Source organism: Oncorhynchus nerka, linkage group LG6 (genome assembly GCF_034236695.1).
Source record: "Oncorhynchus nerka isolate Pitt River linkage group LG6, Oner_Uvic_2.0, whole genome shotgun sequence".
Lineage (NCBI taxonomy): Eukaryota > Metazoa > Chordata > Actinopteri > Salmoniformes > Salmonidae > Oncorhynchus > Oncorhynchus nerka.
Window position 1 is genome coordinate 28,519,083 of NC_088401.1, and position 27,044 is coordinate 28,546,126.

Here is a 27,044-nt window from a genome sequence, read left to right on the forward strand (position 1 = left end):
TCACTGTTAAGTCGATAAGACTGCAGTCTGTGACGATTGTAATTTAGTTACATGGGTCACTGTTAAGTCTATAAGATTGCAGTCTGTGACGATTGTAATTTAGTTACATGGGTCACTGTTAAGTCTATAAGATTGCAGTCTGTGACGATTGTAATTTAGTTACATGGTCTATAAGTCTATAACACTGCAGTCTGTGACGATTGTAATTTAGTTACATGGTCTATAAGTCTATAAGACTTCAGTCTGTGACGATTGTAATTTAGTTACATGGGTCACTGTTAAGTCTATAAGACTGCAGTCTGTGACGATTGTAATTTAGTTACATGGGTCACTGTTAAGTCTATAAGACTGCAGTCTGTGACGATTGTAATTTAGTTACATGGTCTATAAGTCTATAAGACTGCAGTCTGTCACGATTGTAATTTAGTTACATGGGTCACTGTTAAGTCTATAAGACTGCAGTCTGTGACGATTGGCGTCAGCGACACACGGAAATGTTTCTGGATAACTGTTCAACTTGCTGTTCGTCTTTTAACGTCTTTCTTTCCTCATTTCTCCCTTCTCCTCGTTCCTCCTCCCCGCTAGGCTCTCTTCAGGTGATGAATAAGACTCGTAAGATAATGGAAGATGGAGGCACCTCGTTCACCAATGCCTTTGTGAGCACGCCCATGTGCTGTCCGTCGCGCTCGTCCATGCTGACTGGGAAGTACGTTCACAACCACAACACCTACACCAACAACGAGAACTGTTCTTCCCCGTCCTGGCAGGCCCAGCATGAACCACGCTCCTTCGCCGTCTACCTCAACAATACAGGATACAGGACAGGTAAGGTGGCACACACATTCCCTGCCAGGGTTCCGTCAGTCACCAGCTCCCCAAATGCCTGTTGACAATCACTCCTGTTTTTAGTCAAACACACATTTTTTACAGGAACCGACCCTCCGTTCGCCTGTCTCCCTCCCCATATATCTGTCTGTCTCCCTCCCCATATATCTGCCTGTCTCCCTCCCCCTCTATCTGCCTGTCTCCCTCCCTCTCTATCTGCCTGTCTCCCTCCCCATATATCTGCCTGTCTCCCTCCCCATATATCTGCCTGTCTCCCTCCCCATATATCTGTCTGTCTCCCTCCCCCTCTATCTGCCTGTCTCCCTCCCCATATATCTGCCTGTCTCCCTCCCCATATATCTGTCTGTCTCCCTCCCCATATATCTGCCTGTCTCCCTCCCCATATATCTGCCTGTCTCCCTCCCCATATATCTGCCTGTCTCCCTCCCCATATATCTGTCTGTCTCCCTCCCCATATATCTGCCTGTCTCCCTCCCCATATATCTGCCTGTCTCCCTCCCCCTCTATCTGCCTGTCTCCCTCCCCTCTATCTGCCTCCCTCCCTCTCTATCTGCCAGCCTTCCTCCCCCTCTATCTGCCTGTCTCCCTCCCTCTCTATCCACCTCCCTCTCCATCTGCCTCCCTCTATCTGCCTTCCTCCCCCCCTGCCTGTCTGTCTGCTGTGAGAAATGCAAACATGGTGTGGGTGCCAGGCTCCTGTCGGGGCTCATCAGCTAGTGTCTGCCTGAGTGATGGCTTGGAGGGCAGGCATGTGGGGAGGCGTACAGGCTCTGGGCTGGGCAGCTCAATGGGGTCCTGTGGCTTGCAGAGCGAAGAGGGCTGTGGTTTTGGAGCTGATATGTTGGTCTACAATTAGCTCTCTCTGGGTAGACTGGCCCCGTGCCCAGGAGGCTGCTACTGGGGAGAGATGGAGAGATAGTTAGGAGAAGAGAGAGAGGGAGGGACAGAGAGGGACAAGGTTCGAGGCATACAAACACAACACATTGTCAACAAACAGTTCCAGGTACAGGATTCATGGGGCTGAGGTGTTTGTGGGGTGTTAGGGTCAGAGAAAGGCCACACAACAGGGAAAAAAATTGCTGATATTTATCGAGTCAGTTCACTACCCTACTCTGTGGTTATGAGAAACATTGCTCGTCAAGCTTCCAAAAATTGCCAGCGAATCATTAGATTTAGAGACATTTCTTACAGGTTCTTACAGACAATAAATCAGAGCCAATATATCAGTCTCCTCTCATCCCTGTACTCTTTTCGAGGATGATGTTTTAATGTCTGTGAAGCCAAAGTAACATTTCTACATGAAGGCTTCTCTAATTGTAACTCTCTTTTCTCTCTCTCTCCTCTGTTCCATCCCAGCGTTCTTTGGGAAGTACCTGAACGAGTACAACGGCAGCTACATCCCTCCTGGGTGGCGGGAGTGGGTGGGGCTGATCAAAAATTCCAGATTTTATAATTACACCGTCTGTCGGAACGGTTACAAGGAGAAGCACGGTGCAGAATATGCCAAGGTATGTCTGCATGCCTGCCAGTGGTGTGTGTGTGTGTGTGTGTGTGTGTGTGTGTGTGTGTGTGTGTGTGTGTGTGTGCGCGCGTGTGCGTCCAGTCCCTGTCTGCCCTTAAAGATGCCCCATTAATCTCAAGCACCTATTTGTTCTTCCTTTATGACTGAATGTAATTGAATGTAAGGTCTTTTCCCGGCTAATTGCAGGGTTCCTATTGGTTTATGTCTCTGGCGTGCCCTAGCCAGGCTAGGAATCCTGGGTAAATTTAAGGGGAAGTGTTGAAATGAGTAATTTGATGTGGCGTCTCGGGAGTTTGCTCTGAGAGACAGTTTTATTTTATTGTGGCGTGCCACAACGTTTAAAGATCGTAAAGCAGACGCGTTGGCTGCCTCCAGGGGGTTAGAAGTTACATTACCCTTAGAAATGACCACCCTGCTTTATCTCTCTCTCGCTCCCTGCCTATCTCTCTCTCTCTCTTGCTCTCTGCCTATCTGTCTCTTTATCTCTCTCTCTGTCTCTCTCACTCTCTGTCTCTCTCTCTTGCTCTCTGCCTATCTGTCTCTTTATCTCTCTCTCTCTCTCTCTCTGTCTCTCTCTCTTGCTCTCTGCCTATCTGTCTCTTTATCTCTCTCTCTCTCTCTCTCTGTCTCTCTCTCTTGCTCTCTGCCTATCTGTCTCTTTATCTCTCTCTCTGTCTCTCTCTCGCTCTCTGCCTATCTGTCTCTCTCTCTCAATTCAATTAAATTCAATTAAATTCAATTCAAGGGCTTTATTTGCATGGGAAACATGTGTTAACATTGCCAAAGCAAGTGAGGTAGATAATATATAAAGTGAATATATAAAGTGAAATAAACAATAAAAATGAACAGTAAACATCACACATACAGAAGTTTCAACACAATAAAGACATTACAAATGTCATATTATATATATATACAGTGTTTTAACAATGTACAAATGGTAAAGGACACAAGATAAAATAAATAAGCATAAATATGGGTTGTATTTACAATGGTGTGTGTTCTTCACTGGTTGCCCTTTTCTCGTGGCAACAGGTCACAAATCTTGCTGCTGTGATGGCACACTGTGGAATTTCACCCTCTCTGTCTCTCTGTCTCTGTCTCTGTGTCTCTGTCTCTGTCTCTGTCTCTGTCTCTCTCTCTCTCTGCCTATCTGTCTCTGTCTCTCTCTCTTTCTGTCTCTCTCTCTCTGCCTATCTGTCTCTGTCTCTCTCTCTGTCTCTCTCTCTCTCTCTCTCTCTCTCTCTCTTGCTCTCTGCCTATCTGCTATCTGTCTCTTTATCTCTCTCTCTCTCTCTCTCTCTCTCTCTCTCTCTCTCTCTCTCTCTCTGTCTCTGTCTTTGTCTCTCTCTCTCTCTCTCTCTCTTGCTCTCTGCCTATCTGTCTCTTTATCTCTCTCTCTGTCTCTCTCTCGCTCTCTGCCTATCTGTCTCTCTCTCTCTCTCTCTCTCTCTCTCTCTCTCTCTCTCTCTCTGTCTCTCTCTCGCTCTCTGCCTATCTGTCTCTTTATCTCTCTCTGTCTCTCTTGCTCTCTGCCTATCTGTCTCTTTATCTCTCTCTCCCTTTCTCTCTCTCTCTCTCTCTCTCTCCCTCTCTCTCTCTCTCTCTCTCTCTCCCTCTCTCTCTCTCTGTCTCTTTCTCTCTCTCTTTCTCTCTCTCTGTCTCTCTGTCTCTCTCTTGCTCTCTGCCTATGTCTCTTTCTCTCTCTGTCTCTGTCTCTCTCTCTCTGTCTCTCTGCCTATCTGTCTCTTTCTCTCTCTCTTTCTGTCTCTCTGTCTCTCTCTCAATTTCAATTCAATTCCATTTGCTTTATTGGCATGATGTAACAATGTACATATTGCCAAAGCTTATTTTGGATATTTACAATATAAAAATGAGAATCAAAATTGTCAACGGGACAACAGTAACAACAATAACCAAGTGTCAAAATAACCATACATTGAACAATAACAATGGGCATATAGTAGAGTACATGTGTAGATTGATTGGTCTGTCAGACACTTTCCCTCAACTTATGGCAGGCAGCAATGTAGTGCACTGCCAACCCACAGCTCTCTGCGTCCTCCCCCAACAGGACGGGTGGCCCACTCTCATCAGAGAGGTCTTTGAAACCTTGAATAAGGGTTTCAAATTTGGGGAAATGACACTCTCTAATTATTTTATATTTTTTACATTTTGTCAGGAAATGCAGCTCTCTCTCTCTTTCTGTCTCTTTCTGAGGTTGTGGAGTTCGTCTGCTTCTGTTATTATCTCTCTATCTTTCTGTCTCTCTCTCTTTCTCTGTCTCTCTCTCTCTTTCTGTCTCTCTCACTCTCTCTATTTCTCTCTCTCTCTGGGTGTTGTGGAGTCTCTCCATGTTACTGTACATCTCTGGATGGCTAAAGGAAGGGGAATAATTTTGTCATGTCAGTGTCAGACGCTGGCTAGGAGTGAAGTGATAACTCCATGATTGTGGAGGGGATGGGGCTTCCGCATGGCATCAGGAGGGCGTCCCCCCTCTCCCATCTCTCTCTGTGTTTTTAGTAAAACCTGTCAGTCTTTCCCAGTGCTGGGGTGCATCCCAAATGGCACCCTATTCCCTATATAGTGCACTATTTTCTGACCAGAGCCCTATGGACCCTGGTCAAAAGTAATACACTGCATAGGGAATAGGGTGCCATTTGGGATGCACTCCCCTGCTCTGTGTCAATGTCCTGCCAGCTAGCTTAGTCCAAAGGGCATGGGGAATTCATGGTGTGGGTTCATGTTGACCAGGGTGTTTCAGTGGCTGTCAGAAAGATGGGTAAATAAATGCTTGGCATGGTACTCAGACGTCAAATGGCTTGTCTTGTTGAGTTAGACAGAGGTGTTGAATTACCCACGAGTTGAGGCTGAGGTGTTTACGGGATTGGGAGACGAGTAGACGAGCATGTTGTTATTTCAGACCCAAGTGGACCCTATAAATTAAAACCACTGTGGTGGGCAGTGGACACACACACAGGCACGCACGCATACTGTAACACACACACAGGCACGCACGCACGCATACTGTAACACACACACACACACAGGCACGCACGCATACTGTAACACACACACACACACACACACACACACACACACACACACACACACACACACACACACACACACACACACACACACACACACACACACACACACACACACACACACTAGCCAGATCCCATTATGTAGACTTGTGGACAGTGATGGGGATGGCAGTCCTCCTGTGTACAGTTCACTGGGCAGTCACCAGTCACAGTGGGCAGTAGAGGGTCAATAGACGGTGAGAAGTTCAGGGAACATCTCTCTATGTGTACAGTTCACACACAAGGGCAATGCCAGTGCATCGTCAAATTCTGTTGACTCGACCATGTATTCACTACCAGGAACTTTCCGTCTCCATTTGTAAAGCTCTGAGTTGGGACTCAGGATGTGATGCCCCAGGTTTTCACTCCCGCCCTCCGCTTCTCCAGCTTTTTCAGGCTTGCCTCTCACTCCATGACAGACTGACGGCCCCCATTCAGTGTCCCTTCAAGCTGAACTTTCTAAAGAAACTCTTCAAGGAGCTGTGGTCTTCATGGGAATGTTTTTTTTCTCTCTCTCTCAAGTTGCCATAACTATTAGCTAAGCATGACTTTAACCAGTGGCACGTTAGCATGGCACCATTGCACACTGTCAGCCCTGCCAGGAGCCCTGTCAGGTCAAAGTGAACCTAAGGTTAGCGGGGATTTCCCTGAAATGGTGTAAATCAGATTTAACGTGATTCATCTTGGAGCTATTAATGGTTTTATAGCTGACTTTAATGACTTACTGGCTGGAGGGAGGGAGAGGCTGGTAGATTGCACGCACATGGCATTACCATGGTATTATCGTCCTACTCTACTCCAAACCACCATGACTCTGACCTGAGTTACCCTCCAGCAGTCCCAAATGACACCTTATTCCCTATACGGCGCACTACTTTTGACCAGGGGTCCATAGGACACTTGTTAGAAGTAGTGCACGATCTAGGGAATAATGTTTCCATTTTTGTGCCACAGGGCGCAGACTTAGGCTAGTTAAAGTGACGGGAAGGTAGTGAACACTCTGACGTGAACTTCCCAGTAGAGTTTCTCCGGCTTAGTTTTAGACATATGGGATTACTGGGTCAGTGGTCGTGACATACCGCTGCTAATGTCGTCAAGGTAATGAATGGTAATAGGCATACTGCAACACAGCACACTGTCTAAGAGGGGATACATATCTCTTCCCCTTTCAGCTCTGCTGAAGCCTCGGAGGACGAGGCCTCTAGGAAACAGCCTTAGAGAGAGGACACATTATAACCAACGCCAGGTCCTATTGCATCTGACCACAGAGCATTGGGCTGAATTTCTGGTTGTGTTTCCCCAACGGTTCGCCACTTTTGGTGGACACCCAGCAGGTGATCTGCTGCGCGTGGCTGTTCACGGCTGACGTTAGTTTTTTAAAATGTTATTTTATCTTTTATTTAACTAGGCGCGTCAGTTAAGAACAAATTCTTATTTACAATGACGGCCAAACCCGGACCACGCTGGGCCTGCACCTGGATTCGAACCAGGGTGTCTGTAGTGACGCCTCTAGCACTGAGATGCAGTGTCTTATACTGCTGTGCCACTCGTTCCCTCTCTTAAACCAGCCATCCCCAGCCCCAGCCCTTAACCTCTCCGCAGCCTGACCCAGAGACCCTGTTAGCGTTACCCAGGGGAGAGATGGTCTGCCTGGGGGGTAACGCGTGAGGAGAACCAGGTGTCCTTCCTATCTCCTAACCCCTCTCCCTCTTTGTTCCACCCTAGGGTTAGTGCACTGCAGCTAGGTTGAGTCTCCTAGAGAGGCCCCCACCTGACCCGACCGGCCCCAAGCCCATTTCTCCACAGTCTTGCCTGATCTGTACATTCCTCCTTTCTTTTGAGAGAGAGAGAGGGGGTGTGTGTGTGTGAGAGAGAGAGGGGGGGGGGTGTGAGAGAGAGAGAGATTGAGGGATAAAGTGAGAGAGAGGAAAGGGAGAGGGGGAGAGAGAGGGGGAGACTTCAGTGTTGTCATAACACCGCGCCGGCTGAGACCACTGACCTCCTCTCACCATCAAGTGTTAGTGTCAACACCGGTGTCATAGTCAATACTGTCCCCCCGGCTCACAGAACCACTCATGAGGCAACCGCTTACACACACACACACACACACGCGCGTGCACACCCACACACACACACACATGCAGAGCTCACATGCACACACACACTGCAAACACGCACCGGCGAGTAGCCAGCTGCTAACTCAGTGGATTGCTACCGGATTGGGAGTTAGGAGGAATTTGGAGAGCAGAGTAGTGGCTTCTCCGTGTCTAAAGTTTTGTGTAGATCTGGGCTGCTCTGGTTAAAGTAGCACATTATTTAGGGAAGAGGGTGTCATTTGGGGGACATCCCTGGATGGGGGACAGCCCTGGATGGGGACAGCCCTGGATGGGGGACAGTCCTGGATGGGGACAGCCCTGGATGGGGGACAGCCCTGGATGGGGACAGCCCTGGATGGGGGACAGCCCTGGATGGGGGACAGCCCTGGATGGGGGACAGCCCTGGATGGGGACAGCCCTGGATGGGGGACAGCCCTGGATGGGGGACAGCCCTGGATGGGGGACAGCCCTGGATAGGTAAAAACTAAAAGGCATTAAATAACATGTAAAAGACAGCAGCCATGTTACTTTGACCTGCTGTTAAAGGACCATGACATTGGAAAATAAGAGACTTTGAACTTTTGAGTCGGGCTTCCCGGATGCAGATTATGCCAATTCCTAGACGATGAAGCACTTTCTATGAATCGTCTCCATTAAACACGCTCTGAAGTCCAGGACTAAAGGAATCACCCCTTGTAGCCTAACCTGTACAATACAAACCTATTTGTCCACACAGTGAGTATTTAAGCTAATACTACGTTTCCCCCTGTTGCAGGACTATTTCACGGACCTTATCACCAACGACAGTATCAACTTCTTCCGGATGTCCAAGAAGGTTTACCCTCACCGGCCAGTGATGATGGTCCTCAGCCACGCTGCCCCCCACGGCCCAGAGGACTCAGCCCCACAGTACTCAGAGATGTTCCCCAACGCATCGCAACACATGTGAGTCAGACACACTATGCACGGACACACACATGCGCGCAGAGATACGTGCATACACACACAGACAGATGCATGGATTCACACACAAACACAAACACTGTATTTGCTGCAATGGGGAATTTTCCCTAAGTCTGAAGTGCTGTGGTTTATGATTGGCAGCCATTATCCTCCACATATTTTCTAAACATTATTACAGTTCTGTGTACTCCAAGACGGTGTCCTTAATGGCACCCTATTCCCTACATATATAGTGCACTTCTTTTGACCACAATCCCGTTGGACCTAGTCAAAAGAAGTGCACTACATAGGGAATAGCGTGCCATGTGGGATACAGACCCTTACCCTGGTCGTTAGATGATGACAGGCTGCTGAAACGCTCCTCTGGCAAACCCTTCTGACTGGCAGCGGGAAACTAATGTGATTTATCGTCTAAGAATAGTCAGGGAACGTATCTTCCTGGGAGAGGACACTGAGCTCCCGGGCCAAGCCCTCCGTAGTGGAGCTCTCATCCAGGAGCATCAGAACTGTGGCAGCCCTCCGATCATAGAAATAGAATCGTGATAGAATTTTGATTCTATTCCTATGGTTCCGAACAGGGCTAAGCTAGACCTCTCCATTGGCGCTAACCCAGCGGCCTCCCTCCCAACCTCCCTGCTCTATATCCCTCCTCAGCTCTGTGCTGCTCTCCTGGAAGTTGTGTCCTGAGGCTAGAAGACAGGGTGGGAGACCAGAGTCAGGTTTAGGCAGTTTGTTCTCTCTTTTTGTCCTTCACTCTCCTGCCCTTCATTCATGATCTCTCTCTCTCCCGCTCTCGCTTTCCATCTCTCTTTCTTGCTCTCTATATCACACTCTCTGTCCTTCTCTCTCCTCTTCCTACTACCCCCGCTCTTCTCCCTTCCTCACCCTCTCTCCCTTCATCCCTCCCTTCATCCCTTCATCCCTACCTCTCCCTTCCCCCTCTCTCTCTCCCTCCCCCCTCCCCCTCTCCCTTCCCTCTCTCTCCCTCCCTCTCTGCCTCTCTCGCTTCCTGCTTTTTCATTCCCTGGGACATCCTGACCCTGTCTATATCAATCAGCCCCTTCTCCCCATGGCTGTAGGGATGTGAGGAATGCATTGTATGTTCTGGAGCAGGCAGGCCTTTGTGACATTATTCATGTATTTTTAGCACAAGCCTCCAGGCTTGGGAGGGGGGTTGAGGGTCCAAGAGTTGGTGGTGAGGGAGGGGTCGGAGGTGAGGCAGAAGGGGGTGTGGCTGGGGGTACTAGGCCCCGGATGTGTGAGTGGGTAGAGGTAGGGAAAGGGTGGGGGATATTGGGGGAGGGTTTTAGGCCTCTTGGGGGGGGGGGGTCATAGGGGGTTGCCAAGGTTACCATGTGTGTGGTGAGCACCAGGGTCAGTGTAGTGGGAAGAGGAACAGGTGCCAGGCAGGGCCTGATGTGGGTGACATGTCTTCATGGGCATTGGTGCACCATTGATGGTTCCCCTACCCAGAGATTGTAAGTAGCATCAAACCATCCTTTTTCCAAGTAGAGCACTAGGTTGCAGGCTTAACGTCTTACTTATGGAAGTTCCCCTCTCCTCTGATTGAGTTGTGGTAACTCTTGCCCTCCTCCCCTTCCCTCCTCAGACCTCCATTGTGTTCTTCACCCGCCCAGCCAGGAGGTCTAATAAGCCCCACAAAGAGACTTGTCTCTGGGCACAGGGCCACCGGGGGCTGGGGTCTAGGCTGGGCACCTCTGAGGGAACCAGGAATGTTGGGGTCAGGGGAATGAGCCCAGCTCATATCAGGAGAGGCCTATAGGACACATACACCTGTCACACTATACCTTTATACGTCAAGGTTCTCAGGGTCAGTGTCTGGTTGCTTCCCAAATGACACTCAGCCTTATGGGCCCTGGTCAAAAGTAGTGCGCTATATAGGAAATATGGTGCCATTTTGGACACAGAATACATCTAGCCAGGGTTCTAAAGGGTATTAGTTTGGGATTACCTCTCTGGCTCTCAGGGTTAGTGTTCAGCTTAGACTACAACCACACCACACAATTTAAAGGGCTATACATTCAGCTTGGGATAGAGCAAGGGGTTAAGGCCCTTAGTTTAAGGTTATTTTCACCCTACAGCTAAATGTTCAGCTTTGTCTTGTTCAGACACCACACAATACCGAGGTGTAGCTAGCTCATAGTCAGAATATGTTAAGACATCTACTGCCAGTCAAAGTGTATTAGTACACCCTAACAAGTACTTAAAGAAATAAAACCACTTCTTGTGGTTTTCTGTGAGGGTTTGTCATGTTCCTAATTCACGTCCCAGGGCTCCCAATTCACGTCCCAGGGCTCCCGAGTGGCGCAGCGGTCTAAGGCACTGCATGAGGCATCACTACAGTCCCTAGTTCGAATCCAGGCTGTATCACATCCAGTCATGATTGGGAGTTCCATAGGGCGGTGTATGCTATCACTGTAAACAAACATTTGTCTTAACTGACTTGCCTAGTTAAATGAAGGTTAAATAAAAAATGGAAACAAAAATCCAGTTGTTCCTATTCCCAGGGTGCGTCCTAAATGGCACACTATCCCCTATGGGCCTTCGTCAAAATTAGCGCATCACATAGGGAATAGGGTGTGATTTGTGATGCAGAGAGGGAGAGCTACACCTTGGGTCAGGAATGTTAATGACGTTAACATCAAACCGTTCCCTTAAACTACAGACGCCCGTTTTTGATTTACGACAGACAGGGTTTAGCTGTTTAACTGCTTTACGGTGCAACCTTCTAACAGCTAAATGCACTAAGGATTTGCAGCATCAGGGAATGTCGTGTGAAATATCCTTGTCTGAACTACCTGATGTCTGTGGAACGTTCCTCGTCAGCATCTAAACCAAAAGCCAGCACCACAGTAGACAGGTGTACTGAACCTGTCTCTATAGACCTCTTCACAGCTACCAGCAACGACACACACACATACCAGCCAATGCCAAAGTTGATGTCTCTTTACACCTCCACATCTACCAACAACTCTCTCTCTCTCTGTTTACCCACGTCTTGTCTTCACAGTCCAGGGCTTGTAACCAACTTGACTTGTGGGCCCAGAATCCAACACGGCTATTATTTCTTAAGCATGTGCCAACCCTCAAATGACTGCTCTGAGCCAAGAGGTCTGTCGACTCAGTGTGAGAGGGGGGAGAGAATTTTTCTTAGTAAACATCTTGGTTATTGATGCTTGTCAAACAGAGCAGACAGCAGGGTAGAACCCACAGACACCTGTGGCCCAAAAATGGCACCATATTCCCTACATAATGTAGTATTGCACTACTGTACGTAGGGAGTAGGGTGCCATTTGGGAAACAACCATTGACACCTGCAGATGGCTGAGAAATGACAGACAGGTGGTTGCTGACTACTACTGCTGAAACCTTAAAGGGTTACACGTACACACACACACACACACACACACACACACACACACACACACACACACACACACACACACACACACACACACACACAAAAGGGTTTCTTTATGGCTAGTTGGTATTCGGATGACTCTTGCATGTTTTGCTTCTCTTGCCTCCTCGATTTGCAGGACTGTTAGTGAGGGTTGAACAGAAACACTGTGTTTGTTCTGTATTTCATAGCCTCTGTATTGCAAGGTCTAGGTCCTCATAGGGAGAATTTGGGGTGCATCTCAAGCAATGGTGACCGGTGGCACTTTACTATGAGCCCATCCTCTCCATTTAAAGGCTGGAACAGAATGACCGAAAGGTTGCAAGTTCGAATCCCCGAGCTGACAAGGTACAAATCTGTCGTTCTGCCCCTGAACAGGCAGTTAACCCACTGTTCCAAGGCCGTCATTGAAAATAAGAATTTGTTCTTAACTGACTTGCCTAGTTAAATACATAAAAAAAAAAAAACACATCAAGCTTCACTCCAGCCATTATTATGAGTCGTCCCCTTCACCAACCTCCTCTTTGTCATCCAAACTGATGTACAGAGAACAGAATGGGTAAAAACAAGATCTTTAACTAACTGTTTTGTGTTTCCTCTCCTCTCCGCAGCACCCCCAGTTATAACTACGCCCCAAACATGGATAAACACTGGATCATGCAGTACACCGGCCCCATGAGGCCCATCCACATGGAATTCACTAACTTCCTGCACAGGAAGAGACTACAGACGCTCATGTCAGTGGACGACTCTGTTCAGAAGGTAAGACAATCTGTTTCTAGCTACACTTTATCGTTTTAATTTGTGTAGGGAGGGAGATACTGTGCAAAGCTGTCATCAAGGCAAAGGGTGGGCTACTTTGACTGAATCTCAAATATAAAATATATTTGGATTTCTTTAACACTTTTTTGGTTACTACATGATTCCATATGTGTCCTTTCATAGTTTTGATGTCTTCCCTATTATTCTACAATAAAGAAAATAGTAAAAGATCTAGAAAAAACCTGGAATGATTAGGTGTGTCCAAACCTTTGACCGGTACTGTATGTGCAGTAGTAATAAGCTCATGAGGTGTGAGTTTGTCTATTTGTCTCTTTGTGTCTATTCCTTGCTCACACACACACGACTGTGTTTTCCCCAGGTATATGAGATGTTGGTAGAGAGTGGAGAGCTGGACAACACCTATGTAATCTATACTGCTGACCATGGCTATCACATCGGTCAGTTCGGACTGGTAAAGGGGAAGTCAATGCCCTATGACTTTGACATCCGAGTACCCTTCTTCCTCAGAGGGCCCAACGTCGAGCCTGGAGCAGTGTAAGTAAGCCTCGTCCAAGCCAGACCTGGCCGTAGTGAGGTTGCTTGATGTACAAGTACACCCCCTGAACAGGACGCTAGTCTGTTCCAGAGCTTTACCCCCAATCTTTCTCCTTAAAGGACAAATCCACTCAAAAAACTATCTTACCATAACCAACAATAATACCAAATTACACTGAAAATGGAACTCAATGCCACTTTGTTTGGCACTCAGCATTAAAGGGTAACTCCACTCAAAAACGTGGTCTTTTTCTTCATTCGCCCTCTGTTGATACAGTCCCAAAATGTTTTGCACGTCAGCAGTCATGTTTTCAAGATATTGGACTTTCAAGAGCAAAGTGTCACAACATTTGGTATTGTTGTTGATTATGGTGTTGATGTGGATGTTTATGGTGTTGGTGTGGTTGTTTGTGGTGTTGGTGTGGATGTTTATGGTGTTGGTGTGGTTGTTTATGGTGTTGATGTGGTTGTTTATGGTGTTGGTGTGGTTTGTGGTGTTGGTGTGGATGTTTATGGTGTTGGTGTGGATGTTTATGGTGTTGGTGTGGTTGTTTATGGTGTTGATGTGGTTGTTTATGGTGTTGGTGTGGTTGTTTGTGGTGTTGGTGTGGATGTTTATGGTGTTGGTGTGGATGTTTATGGTGTTGGTGTGGTTGTTTATGGTGTTGATGTGGTTGTTTATGGTGTTGGTGTGGTTGTTTGTGGTGTTGGTGTGGATGTTTATGGTGTTGGTGTGGTTGTTTATGGTGTTGATGTGGATGTTTATGGTGTTGGTGTGGTTGTTTGTGGTGTTGGTGTTTATGTTGTTGATTATGGTGTTGGTGTGGTTGTTTATGGTGTTGGTGTGGATGTTTATGGTGTTGGTGTGGTTGTTTGTGGTGTTGGTGTTTATGTTGTTGTTGATTATGGTGTTGGTGTGGTTGATTATGGTGTTGGTATGGTTGTTTATGGTGTTGGTGTGGTTGTTTGTGGTGTTGGTGTGGTTGTTTGTGGTGTTGGTATGGATGTTTATGGTGTTGGTGTGGTTGTTTGTGGTGTTGGTGTGGTTGTTTATGGTGTTGGTGTGGTTGTTTGTGGTGTTGGTGTGGTTGTTTATGGTGTTGGTGTGGTTGTTTATGGTGTCTATGTTGTTGTTTATGTTGGTGTTATTTATGGTGTTTGTTTCTCCACAGGAACACTCAACTGGTGTTGAACATTGACCTGGCTCCCACTATCCTACACATCGCTGGGCTGGACACTCCTCCGGACATGGATGGGAAGTCCATCCTCCAACTACTGGAGCATGAGAAAACTGGCAACAGGTACACATGGACACATATTTGTATTCTATTTTCTTATTCATATCTTTATCAACAGGTACACATGGACTGCCATCCGAATTTCACCATGATGTCCCCTAAGGACAAAGTTTGTATTTTTATACAAGAGAAACTTATAATATGTATTTTTATGTGGGTGAAATCTGCCCCCCCCAAAAAAAAAAGGCTAATTGGACAATCTTTGCACATTCATGGAATCTTAAAGGGACAGTCTGGGATTGGTACATCCACTTTGTGGTTTGAATGCCAGATTCCTCTTAAAGTTTTTAGCACTATGGCAGGGAAAAAGAAAGTATACAGAACATACAGAACAAATTTCAGTTCGTTATCGCTTCTCCACAAAACCTCAGCAATACTAGAATCATCTTGTGTAATAACTTACTCTGTCTGGCTGTACACTGAAGACCAACATAGCTCATGGTGTGTGTTCCAAATGGCACTCTATTCCCTATTTAGTGTGCTACACGGTAACCCTGTAGTGCACTAAATAAAAGTAGTGCACTAAATAAGAAATAGGTTGCCATTTGGGATGCACCCATTGGTAAGTCCACAGGCAGGCCCATGTGAATTACACGGACTAAAGTGGATTTTGTTTTTCCAGATTCAAACCCAATCGGAAACCCAAAGTCTGGAGGGACACATTCCTAGTGGAGAGAGGGTAAACTGATGTCCTTTCTTCCTATCACCTCCACGCACGCACCCACACCCACACACACACACACACACACACACACATGAATGCACATATACACACACAAAGACATGCATGCATGCAAAAGGCACACACAACACCACAGATCCTTTTTAGCATTGTTTGACCTATGCTAGGGTCTATATACGCCTGCCTGGTGCATCGAAACAGTTCTCACTGGCAGGCGTGGGCACACGGTGCTTTAAAGGGACATCTTTGTCTGTCAGCCTGCTCTTTTGGGCCTGCATTTCCAATGTCGGAGACCGAGGCTGTGACCCAAATAGTACCTTACTCCCTATATAATGCACTACCTTCGACTAGAGCGCCATAGGGACAGCAATAGAAAACGTGATCACAGCCAAGCCCAGGCCCAGGCCCCTGTGCTGTGTGTCAGTAAGACTCAGAGACTTAAAAGTTCTAGTCAAAATGTGTTCCCTACATAGGGAATACCATTTGGGACATATAAATTGCCTTTGTCCTCCTTGTGTGGGGCCTGTGTTGCAAGTGTTTAAGGCTGGGAAGAGAAACAGTGTCTGTGTCTCAAATTGCACCCTATTTCCTATATAGTGCACTATATAGAGAATAGAGTGCCATTTTGGAGGCAGACGGTAACCTGGAGTTGTCCCTGTCTGTCTGTGTGTCCTTGCTCTGGCTGATGGGAGGGGAGCCAGCCGGATACACGCATGGCAGAGCAGCGGAGTTATACATGCACAACATTGACGTGGGCTGTGGTGTTCGACATCGTCTGATGATACCTGAGGAAGGACAGGAAGTCTCATACGACACACACGCACAGGACGTGTTGCTGCCACTGTGTGTAAAGAAACATTCGTGAGTGAGCACGCCAGTCGTGAGAGAACCGAGGCCTACAGCACAGAGTCGGAATATGACCTGGTGTGTTTCTATAGGCGTTGCCCACCCTGCCCATCTCTACCCAGCCCTGCCCATCTCTACCCAGCCTTGGCCATCTCTACCCATCCCTGGCCAGCTCTGCCCAGTCCTGGCCATCTCTACACAGCCCTGGCCATCTCTACCCAGCCCTGGCCAGCTCTGCCCAGCCTTGCCCAGCTCTGCCCAGCCTCGCCCAGCTCTGGCCAGCCCTACACAGCCCTGGCCAGCTCTGCCCAGCCTTGCCCAGCTCTGGCCAGCCCTACACAGCCCTGGCCAGCCCTACACAGCCCTGGCCAGCTCTGCCCAGCCTTGCCCAGCTCTGCCCAGCCTCGCCCAGCTCTGGCCAGCCCTACACAGCCCTGGCCAGCCCTGCCCAGCTCTGCCCAGCTCTGGCCAGCCCTACACAGCCCTGGCCAGCTCTGCCCAGCCTTGCCCAGCTCTGGCCAGCCCTACACAGCCCTGGCCAGCTCTGCCCAGCCTTGCCCAGCTCTGCCCAGCCTCGCCCAGCTCTGGCCAGCTCTGCCCAGCCTTGCCCAGCTCTGCCCAGCCTTGCCCAGCTCTGGTCAGCCCTACACAGCTATGGCCAGCTCTACACAGCCCTGGCCAGCCCTACACAGCCCTGGCCAGCTCTACCCTGCGCAAAGCACATTGACCTCCTCCTGGCTTTGGCACACTGGCACCACTCTAGCCCTTAGACCCACACGGCCCTGCTATACTGCCAACCCGCACTGCCAACCCTGACTGCATTCTCTGGACGCACAGGCATAACAACTATGACAACAGAACACTGTGACCCTAAAGTACAACCTGTCGCCTTGCCTTTGAGAGTGTCTGTGACTGCTGTCCTGTATTGTCTTGTCCTGTCTGACAGGTTACAGGAAACTGAGAAGTTACAGAAGCTAATGTAGCTCTATGAGATGTTCGACGAGCAGGTGTCTACATACTTTTGGCCATGTAGTGTACACCACAATAGCAAAGTGATGGATGGCTCAGTAGTTTTGAAACAGGAACAGGAACACTGACAGGGCTATCAGTATATTGAGGTTGACCACCGACCCCAGTAGAAGCATGATGGATGGCTCAGTAGATTCTCTCCATTGTTGAGTAACAGAGGGCGAGGGGGTGTCTCTCAAATGGCAACCTTTTTCCCATCTGGTGCATTACTTTTGACCAGGGCCCATTGGGTTATGGTCAAAAGTAGTTCACTATATAGGGAATAGGGTGCCAATTGGGAAGCAGACATAGAATAGTACTGTGATGGATAGCTCCGTATATTCTCTCCATTGTATAGTAACACAGTGGAGTGTCTGGAGAGGCTTATCTCAACAGTCATAACGTATGTATCTGTTCCAAATGGCACCATATTACCTACATAGTGCACTGCTTTTTACTAGAGCCCTATGGGTAAAGTAGTACACTATATAGGGAATAGGGTGCCATTTGGGATGCATCCAATGAAAAACCCCAGTGTTCAGGCGTCATACACATGGTGGATTAAACAGCCTAAAGCCCTACAGGTCAGAGGTCACCAGTCTTTCATTTCAGGCACAGCAGTGTTCTGTCGTTAATTACCCCATCACACAAACAGCAGCTGGAAGGCAGGAGGCCTACTGCAACACCAGTCAATGTCTGCGACCCAAATTGGGCCTTATTCCCTATATAGTGCGCAACTTTTAACCAGGGCCCCATGGTTGAAAGAAGTCCACTATATGGGGAATAGTGTGCCATTTGGGACGCAGGTCATTAGAGTGGAGGCCTGGCATGGGAAGCTACTTCTCCGTAGATTTTCAGACACACAGCTTGTTTAAAAATATTTTAAAAACTGGTCCCTCCTGTCTGCAGTAAACTCCTGAGGAAGGACGAGGATGGAAGAGGCAGTTCAACCACCCAGCACACCAATAGCCTGCCCCTATTCTAACCCTCAACTCTACTACTGTCCTAACCAATACCTGTCCCCTAACCTGACTTGTCCCTCTCCTGTGTTCCTCTACAGTAAACTCCTGAGGCAGAAGGAGGATGGTGGAGGCAGTCCAACCACCCCTCACACCAACAGCCTGCCCAAGTACAAGAAGGTCAAAGAGGTGTGTCAACAGGCAGAGTTCCAGACGCCCTGCCAACAGCCTGGGCAGGTATGTGTATTCACACACACGCACATGCACACACAAAAACACTCATACCCACACACACTAGCATTGAATATTTTCCCGGTATTTTACAAATGTTCCATCCCGAGAATAAATCCCTTTTCTCCCGGGTAACCCTGTATTTCCCGCCAAAACTGGAAGTGTCATTCAAAAGCATTATAAAGCGTACAAATAAGCCTATGTCTGGATTTGATTAGAGCTTTGGTTGAAAATACAAGCCGGATGCTACCTGAGCCTGATGAGCCATACATTACGGACATTTTATGAGCCCTACATTGAAGACATTTAATGGGCCCAGGCCCAATCCTAACTGTGCCATTACCCAATACGTATGTGATAAAGGATACTGCAGATTGCAAAGGACAGAAAAACATAAAAGTCTATAGATGTAGCCAGCTAGCTATAGAGTATGCTCTCTTGGGTAAATAAATTAAACTAGCTCCACGAGGCTCATCTTTTTGAGTGTGAACTGTATTACTGTATTATATTATGTGAACTTGAATTGCACGCATAGTTCCAACCACGATGAAGCAGGGAGAGAGCATGAGATTCTGCTGCAGCACGAGGCCTACAAAGTTACAAGAATAGGCTAGCAAATATATATAACACGATAATTAGTAGGCTGGCGCATATGTAGGCCTACATTTCATAATATTTCCCCTAATGTTATTAGCCTACCTCTTCTTTCTCTCTCTATTTTTCCTTCATTCCTTCCTCGCTTTCAACACTTAAATACATTCTAATGATATTCTTGAGGGCATTCACTTCTCTTCAAGGAGATGAAATGGTTATGGCTCTGAATAAATAACTGCTATAGCCGACCGCCATCGCTCTTCTTTGAAACATTAAGCAAACAAGCGCTTGCATCCCTATTCGCAAAGTCTATTGGTCTAAGAAATGCTAAAAAAATGATGTCCAGCAAGCTATTCCTGTCTAGATTTTCCTGCATGGGACTCCAAGAGCTTAGGAGCGTTTTTTTTAAGGCCATCGGTAATTAGCTTATTATGGATAACCCATCATTAATAAGCTAAATGTAAGGCTAATACTGCATTGAATGTATTACCTGAAAGTGGTAGGCTAGGATATCTCTCTGTCTCTATCTATCTGTCTATACATATATATATATACATTCTCTCAACCAGCTTCATGAGGAATGGTTTCCCAACAGTCTTGAAGGAGTTCCCACATATGCTGAACACTTGTTGGCTGCTTTTCCTTCAGTCTGCGGTCCAACTCATCGCAGACTGAAGGTGGAGGTCGGGTGAATGTGGAAGCCAGGTCATCTGATGCAACACTCCATCACTCTCCTTCTTGGTCAAATAGCCCTTACACAGCCTGGAGGTGTGTTTTGTGTCATTGTCCTGTTGAAATTAAATTATAGTCCCACTAAGCGCAAACCAGATGGGATGGCGTATCGCTGCAGAATTCTGTGGTAGCCATGCTGGTAAAGTGTGCCTTGAATTCTAAATAAATCATAGATAGTGTCAATAGCAAAGCACCCTTACACCATCACACCTCCTCCTCCATGTTTCACGGTGGGAACCACACAGGTGGAGATCATCCATTCACCTACTCTGCGTCTCACAAAGACACGGCGGTTGGAACCAAAAATCTCAAATTTGGAAGCATCAGACTTAAGAACAGATCTCCACGGGTGTTTCTTGGCCCAAGCAAGTCTCTTCTTCTTATTGGTGTCCTTTAGTAGTGGTTTCTTTGCAGCAATTAGACTATGAAGGCCTGAATCAAGCAGTCTCCTCTGAACAGTTGATGTTGAGATGTGTCTGTTACTTGAACTCTGTGAAGCATTTATTTGGTCTGCAATTTCTGAGGCTGGTAACTCTAACTCTAACTGAACTTATTCTCTGCAGTAGAGGTAACTCTGGGTCTCCATTTCCTGTGGCGGTCCTCATGCGAGCCAAAGTAACCATAGCGCATTGATGGTTTTTGAGACTGCACTTGAAGAAACTTTCAAAGTTCTTGACATTTTCTGTATGTACTTCATGTCTTAAAGTAACGATGGACTGTCGTTTCTCCTGGCCTATTTGAGCTGTTCTTTTACCAAATAGGGCTATCTTCTGTATACCCCCCTACCTAGTCCCAACACAACTGATTGGCTCAAACGCATTAACAAGGGGGAAAAATCCACAAATGAACTTTTAACAAGGCACACCTGTTAATTGAAATGCATTCCAGGTGACTTCCTCATTAAGCTGGTTGAGAGAATGGCAAGAGTGTGCAAAGCTGCCATCAAGGCAAAGGGTGGCTACTTTGAGGAATGTCAAATATAAAATATATTTAATTTGTTTAACACCTTTTTGATTACTACATGATTCCGTATGTGTTATTTCATAGTTTGTCTTTACTATTATTCTACAATATAGGAAATAGTCTAAATAAAGAAAAGCCCTTGCGTGAGTAGCTGTGTCCAAGCTTTTGACTGGTACTGTGTATATGGGGCTATGTATCAATCTGGAACAGGATGAACTATGTTGGATGCCATTTGAATGGAGTTGATGGAGAGCGAGAGAGAGAAAAGAGATTTGCTCGCGCCTGCACTGATTTAACGGAATGAAAGCAACGGCTGTTTTAAAAGTCTGTAGTTGCAGTTTTTTAAAACATTTTTAAGTATGATATTTACACACCAAAAAAAACAAGGTGACCCCCGAAAGCCAGATGGAGATTGGTAAAGTAGATGCGCATTTGGTCTTTATATTACTATAGCATAGTGTTGGAGCAAATGTAGGGCTACCCATCACAAGAAAAAGTGTCACCATGATGCGATGATAGGTCAACATGCGGTGTGAACTGAGGTTCATACGGAGATGGGCTGTCCATCCCCACCCTGAGCGTTGATGATTGGTCATGCAGCTGCCGCAGCGGAGGCTGATTTAGACCTGGCATATCATTTAACCTCCATTACATGCCGTGCTCTACATATAAATCATTTATTATAATTCACCGGTTACTCGCAGTTATTTATCCTGGGAAAAGGGAGTGGTTTTGGTCCATAAATCTCGGCAACCGGGTTCCCGCCATTCAACCGTAAACACACACACACACACACACACACACACACACACACACACACCATAGAGTGTGTAACGAGGTTCCCTGTAACACACACCCACCTGAATGTGGACAGAGTTTCCCCTGTCGCTGTCTTTAATGAAGAATTACGTCTTACATGTGCACACTTACAAGCTGCCTGGTTCACATTAGAAAGCCCTGCTGGCTGCTACCTGAACATTGGACCAATTTGTATTGTTCAGGTCTGCCAACTCTGTGGCTGTACACCAGTGGTTAGTAGCTGGTCTAACCACTAAAGAGTGTGTGTGTGTGTGTGTGTGTGTGGCTGGTCTACCAGGACCTGCCAGCCTTTTAATGGGTTTGGGATGAAAGGGTCCCAGAGAAAAATTAGTCCCTCGTTCAAACGGTACAAAAATGTCCAATTACTGGCCATTTGCAGTAAATGGCTATTTGACTTATGGCTGCAGAGTCTATGGCTGCTGTGTGTGCTTTGGCTAGGACAGACTACAACGCAGAAGAGGAATTATACTCTATGGAAAAGATTGTTACTGAAACAAAGAAGTTGAGGAAATCCAATGTGTTAGGTTATGTGGGGGAACCCGCTTTAGTCTTTAAATAGCATGCAAGATTGCAGGGGGGGGGTGATGGTTTAGTGTGTGTGTGTGTGTGTGTGTGTGTGTGTGTGTGTGTGTGTGTGTGTGTGTGTGTGTGTGTGTGTGTGTGTGTGTGCATGCAGCGTATGCAACCAGCAAATGTGTAATTACAACACATACATGTGGAGGTTTGGTCATAGCCCTTGTCTGGTATTATTTAACCGAGTCTCCTAGTTAGTAGCCTCCCTCTGTCTCTGTGGGGTGTTCCTTTAGAAAGAACAATATGGAGGGAAAGTCTATTAAAGTCTTAAAACAGCTGGTTAGAACACACACACACACACACACACACACACACACACACACACACACACACACACACACACACACACACACACGGGTCTGTGGTCAATAGACACCTGTCCACCAAGGGTCAAATCCATGATTTAAAGGGGAGGGCTAAAGCTCAAAGCACTTCAAAGTCTTTGCGGTCAATGTATTTAAAGGGGAGTAGACAACAGCAACTGTTACCTAAAAGACATGGGGACCTTGGAAGTGTTTTCAGAGTGAAAGGGCAGTATGACAGCCTATAGGACTGTGTGACTGTGGGAAGAATAGCTGGCTTAGTAAGGTGGCTGTCCCAAACCGAACCCTATTCCTCATATAGTGCACTACTTTTGACCAGAGCCCTACCGATCCAGGTCAAAAATAGTGCACTAAATGTGCCATTTGGGACGGGAACGTTTGTATTTATAGATGTCATAAACTCAAGGTTCCATTCTGTCTTATTCTATTCTATAAGAATAGGACTCCCTTCCTGCTGGCTCTCTGCTCTGATCTCTCACCCAGTTCATTTGCAGCAGGCTATCTCTCTCAATCTGTAAATGAATGAATCATGTGTGTCAGTCTGCAAGAGCTGTAGCAGTTTGGGTCTGCCACTTCTAGAGCAAGTCTCAGCTTGTAGGGTCTCCTCTCTCTCTCTCTCTCTCTCTTTCTCTCTCTCTCTCTCTCTCTCTCTCTCACACTCACTCACTCACTCACTCACTCACTCACTCACTCACTCACTGTTTTTCACAGTCTGTCGGAGTGGAATGTGGCTGAAAAGTCCTAAAAGCACTGCACAGACAGCAAGACTCTCTCTCTCTCCCCCTCCTCTTCCTCCCCGCCCCCTCTCCCCTCCTACCGACTCTCTTCCTCCCTCCCTTGCCCTCTTGATATAACATGGCTGTCAGGGCCATCTGTCAGTCAGCTGTCTGTCAGTGAGCATCTGAGTGAGTGGTCCACAGAGGAAACCCGATCCTACCCATAGTCCTTTGTTTGGCACTCTCGTTCCCACACTCACCAGGCAGCGAGCAACCGTCTGCACTGCCATGGTCCGCAGATATGTCCCCCCCTCCAACCTACATCCTAAACGGCACCCTATTCACAATATAGTCCACTACTTTTGAGCAGAGTCAAACGGTAGTAGGCCCTGGTCACTCTAGTGCACTATATAGGGACTAGGGTGTCATTTGGGGTGCAACCCCAAACACTTTAAGCCAAATTATCACATTACTTACTTAGCCGAATGAGCTTTCACTTTCTTTGACCCCTCCCTTTCAACTTGACTGATTCATGGAGTTGGGGGTAGGAGACATTGTGGATGTGCACCACTAACTAGATTATGCTGGCGATGCAGCTGGGGGTTTGGAACATAGACAGACAGGGAGACAGGTAAAGAAAGAGACAGGGAGATGGAAAAAGAGACAGAGGTGGAGAGAGAGACAGGTAAAGAAAGAGAGAGACGAAGAGAGAGACAGGTAAAGAAAGAGACAGAGACGAAGAGAGAGACAGGTAAAGAAAGAGACAGAGAGACATGTAAAGAAAGAGACAGAGAGACAGGTAAAGAAAGAGACAGAGACGGAGAGAGAGACAGGTAAAGAAAGAGACAGAGACGAAGAGAGAGACAGGTAAAGAAAGAGACAGAGACGAAGAGAGAGACAGGTAAAGAAAGAGATGGATAGACAGGTAAAGAAAGAGACAGAGAGTGAGACAGCGACAGAAAGCGGTATAGACAGAGGGAGCAAGCGAGAGACCGAGAGATGGAGAGAGAGAGAGAGAGACAGAGGGAGAGAGAGACCGAGAGATGGAGAGAGAGAGAGAGAGACAGCGGGAGAGAGAGACCGAGAGATGGAGAGAGAGAGAGAGAGAGAGAGACAGCGGGAGAGAGAGACCGAGAGATGGAGAGAGAGAGAGAGAGAGAGACAGAGGGAGAGAGAGACCGAGAGATGGAGAGAGAGAGAGAGAGACAGCGGGAGAGAGAGACCGAGAGATGGAGAGAGAGAGAGAGAGACAGGTAAAGAAAGAGACAGAGACAGAGAGAGAGACAGGTAAAGAAATAGACAGAGACGAAGAGAGAGACAGGTAAAGAAAGAGACAGAGACGAAGAGAGAGACAGGTAAAGTAAGAGACAGACGGAGAGAGAGACAGGTAAAGAAAGAGACAGAGACAGAGAGAGAGACAGGTAAAGAAAGAGACCGAGACGAAGAGAGAGACAGGTAAAGAAAGAGACCGAGACGAAGAGAGAGACAGGTAAAGAAAGAGACCGAGACGAAGAGAGAGACAGGTAAAGAAAGAGACAGAGACGAAGAGAGAGACAGGTAAAGTAAGAGACAGAGACAGAGAGAGAGACAGGTAAAGAAAGAGAGAGACGGAGAGAGAGACAGGTAAAGAAAGAGACAGAGAGAGAGACAGGTAAAGAAAGAGACCGAGACAAAGAGAGAGACAGGTAAAGAAAGAGACCGAGACGAAGAGAGAGACAGGTAAAGAAAGAGAGAGACGAAGAGAGAGACAGCTAAAGAAAGAGACAGAGACGAAGAGAGAGACAGGTAAAGAAAGAGATGGATAGACAGGTAAAGAAAGAGACAGAGACGAAGAGAGAGACAGGTAAAGAGATACAGAGACGAAGAGAGAGACAGGTAAAGAAAGAGATGGATAGACAGGTAAAGAAAGAGACCGAGACGAAGAGAGAGACAGGTAAAGAAATAGACAGAGACGAAGAGAGAGACAGGTAAAGAAAGAGATGGATAGACAGGTAAAGAAAGAGACAGAGAGAGACAGCGACAGAAAGCGGTATAGACAGAGGGAGCAAGCGAGAGACCGAGAGATGGAGAGAGAGAGAGAGAGACAGAGGGAGAGAGAGACCGAGAGATGGAGAGAGAGAGAGAGAGACAGCGGGAGAGAGAGACCGAGAGATGGAGAGAGAGAGAGAGAGACAGCGGGAGAGAGAGACCGAGAGATGGAGAGAGAGAGAGAGAGACAGCGGGAGAGAGAGACCGAGAGATGGAGAGAGAGAGAGAGACAGGTAAAGAAAGAGACAGAGAGAGAGACAGGTAAAGAAATAGACAGAGACGAAGAGAGAGACAGGTAAAGAAAGAGATGGATAGACAGGTAAAGAAAGAGACCGAGACGAAGAGAGAGACAGGTAAAGAAAGAGACAGAGACGAAGAGAGAGACAGGTAAAGAAAGAGATGGATAGACAGGTAAAGAAAGAGACCGAGACGAAGAGAGAGACAGGTAAAGAAAGAGACAGAGACGAAGAGAGAGACAGGTAAAGAAAGAGATGGATAGACAGGTAAAGAAAGAGACAGAGAGTGAGACAGCGACAGAAAGCGGTATAGACAGAGGGAGCAAGCGAGAGACCGAGAGATGGAGAGAGAGAGAGAGAGACAGAGGGAGAGAGAGACCAAGAGATGGAGAGAGAGAGACAGCGGGAGAGAGAGACCGAGAGATGGAGAGAGAGAGAGAGAGACAGCGGGAGAGAGAGACCAAGAGATGGAGAGAGAGAGAGAGAGACAGCGGGAGAGAGAGACCAAGAGATGGTGAGAGACCGCGAGAGCGAGACGGAGAGAAAGACAGAGGGAAAGGGTTTTTCACTTGGTTTACAGACAGCAGACTGATCCAATTCATTTGATGTGGTGGTTCTGGTTTATCTTTCTCTTCAGTTTTGGGATTCTGTTTCCCACCGCGTCTGTCTGTGATCTGGTTGAGATGTCTGTCTGTCAGAAGCACTGTGCTGTCTGGAAGTCTGTAAATGTATTGCAGAGGAAAGGAAAGGCCTTGGGCTCAATTAGGAATCAATGTTTCGCTCCCGTTGTCCCACTTTCCATATGAGACTTGAAGGGAACAGTTCATTTTCAGTCCAACTTTCCCCCCCATTGAATACAGCAGTCCAACATTTGTGTTGTTCTGGCACGGACTCCCAGAAAGCGTATCTGTTGACAAAGTCATGATGAGAAAGAGCGCGATTTCATTAAGAAATACACTATAGTAGCGATTCTCGCGATGTTAACAAAGCACAAAGAGTCAATCTGTTTCCCAAATGGCACCCTATTTCCCATATCGTGCACTACTTTTATAGGGTGCCATTTGAGACACATTCAATGTCTTCAAAGACCTTTACATTGGAGTGGAGTAAAAACCATAACTCAAATCATCAACCACTATTATAACCATCCGTCTCCTTGTCTCTCCTCTACAGAAGTGGCACTGTGTGGAGGAGATCACAGGGAAGTGGCGTATCCAGAAGTGTAAGGGAGGTGGTCTGAAGGAAGGCCCCAGGAAGAGGGCCCGGAGCCTGAGGTCCCGCAGCAGCTATGACAGCCGGCAGAGGGACCCTTGCAACTGTGGCCCTGACAGCAGCCTCGACAAACCCTCCAGGTCCGACCGCCCGGGGCGCTCACACCGCCAGTTCCCACCTTCCTCTGGAGGACGAGGTGAGTAGAGTGGAGGGATGGGGATGGGGCTGAGGGTGGTCCAGGCCAGGGAGTAGCCAGCTTGCTCAATGGTAGCTGGGTAGATGTTGTTACAGGGGCATAGAGAATGGAGATGGACAGTTATGGTAACATATATCCATCTGTGGACTTACCACTCTGTATTTAAAGCTGTGTATGTTGGGCTATGGGAATGACAACCATGTCCATGTCTGCCAGAGCCTAAGCTTTGATTTACTGTTCAGGATTACTCAGGCTCTAAAGAGACACATGCAGGGAAGAGACAGAGGCACGAATAGAGCCCCTGTCATTAGATCACTGGTCTGGTGGAGATAGCTCCTGACATTAGATCACTGGTCTGGTGGAGATAGCTCCTG

At 47.3% G+C, this 27,044-nt stretch overlaps 1 protein-coding gene across 4 annotated transcripts in view; it reads left to right on the forward strand.

Annotated features, from left to right (window-relative positions):
* sulf1 (sulfatase 1) overlaps positions 1-27,044 on the forward strand; it is a 69,000-nt gene that overhangs the window by 28,994 nt on the left and 12,962 nt on the right. For all 4 annotated transcript variants that reach the window (XM_065019472.1, XM_065019473.1, XM_065019470.1 and 1 more), the window contains exons 3-11: positions 586-825; positions 2,203-2,354; positions 8,329-8,498; positions 12,549-12,699; positions 13,079-13,254; positions 14,427-14,555; positions 15,175-15,231; positions 18,149-18,284; positions 26,436-26,670. In XM_065019472.1, the coding sequence (XP_064875544.1) occupies positions 586-825; positions 2,203-2,354; positions 8,329-8,498; positions 12,549-12,699; positions 13,079-13,254; positions 14,427-14,555; positions 15,175-15,231; positions 18,149-18,284; positions 26,436-26,670 (1,446 nt within the window). The remainder of the gene's footprint in view (positions 1-585; positions 826-2,202; positions 2,355-8,328; positions 8,499-12,548; positions 12,700-13,078; positions 13,255-14,426; positions 14,556-15,174; positions 15,232-18,148; positions 18,285-26,435; positions 26,671-27,044) is intronic.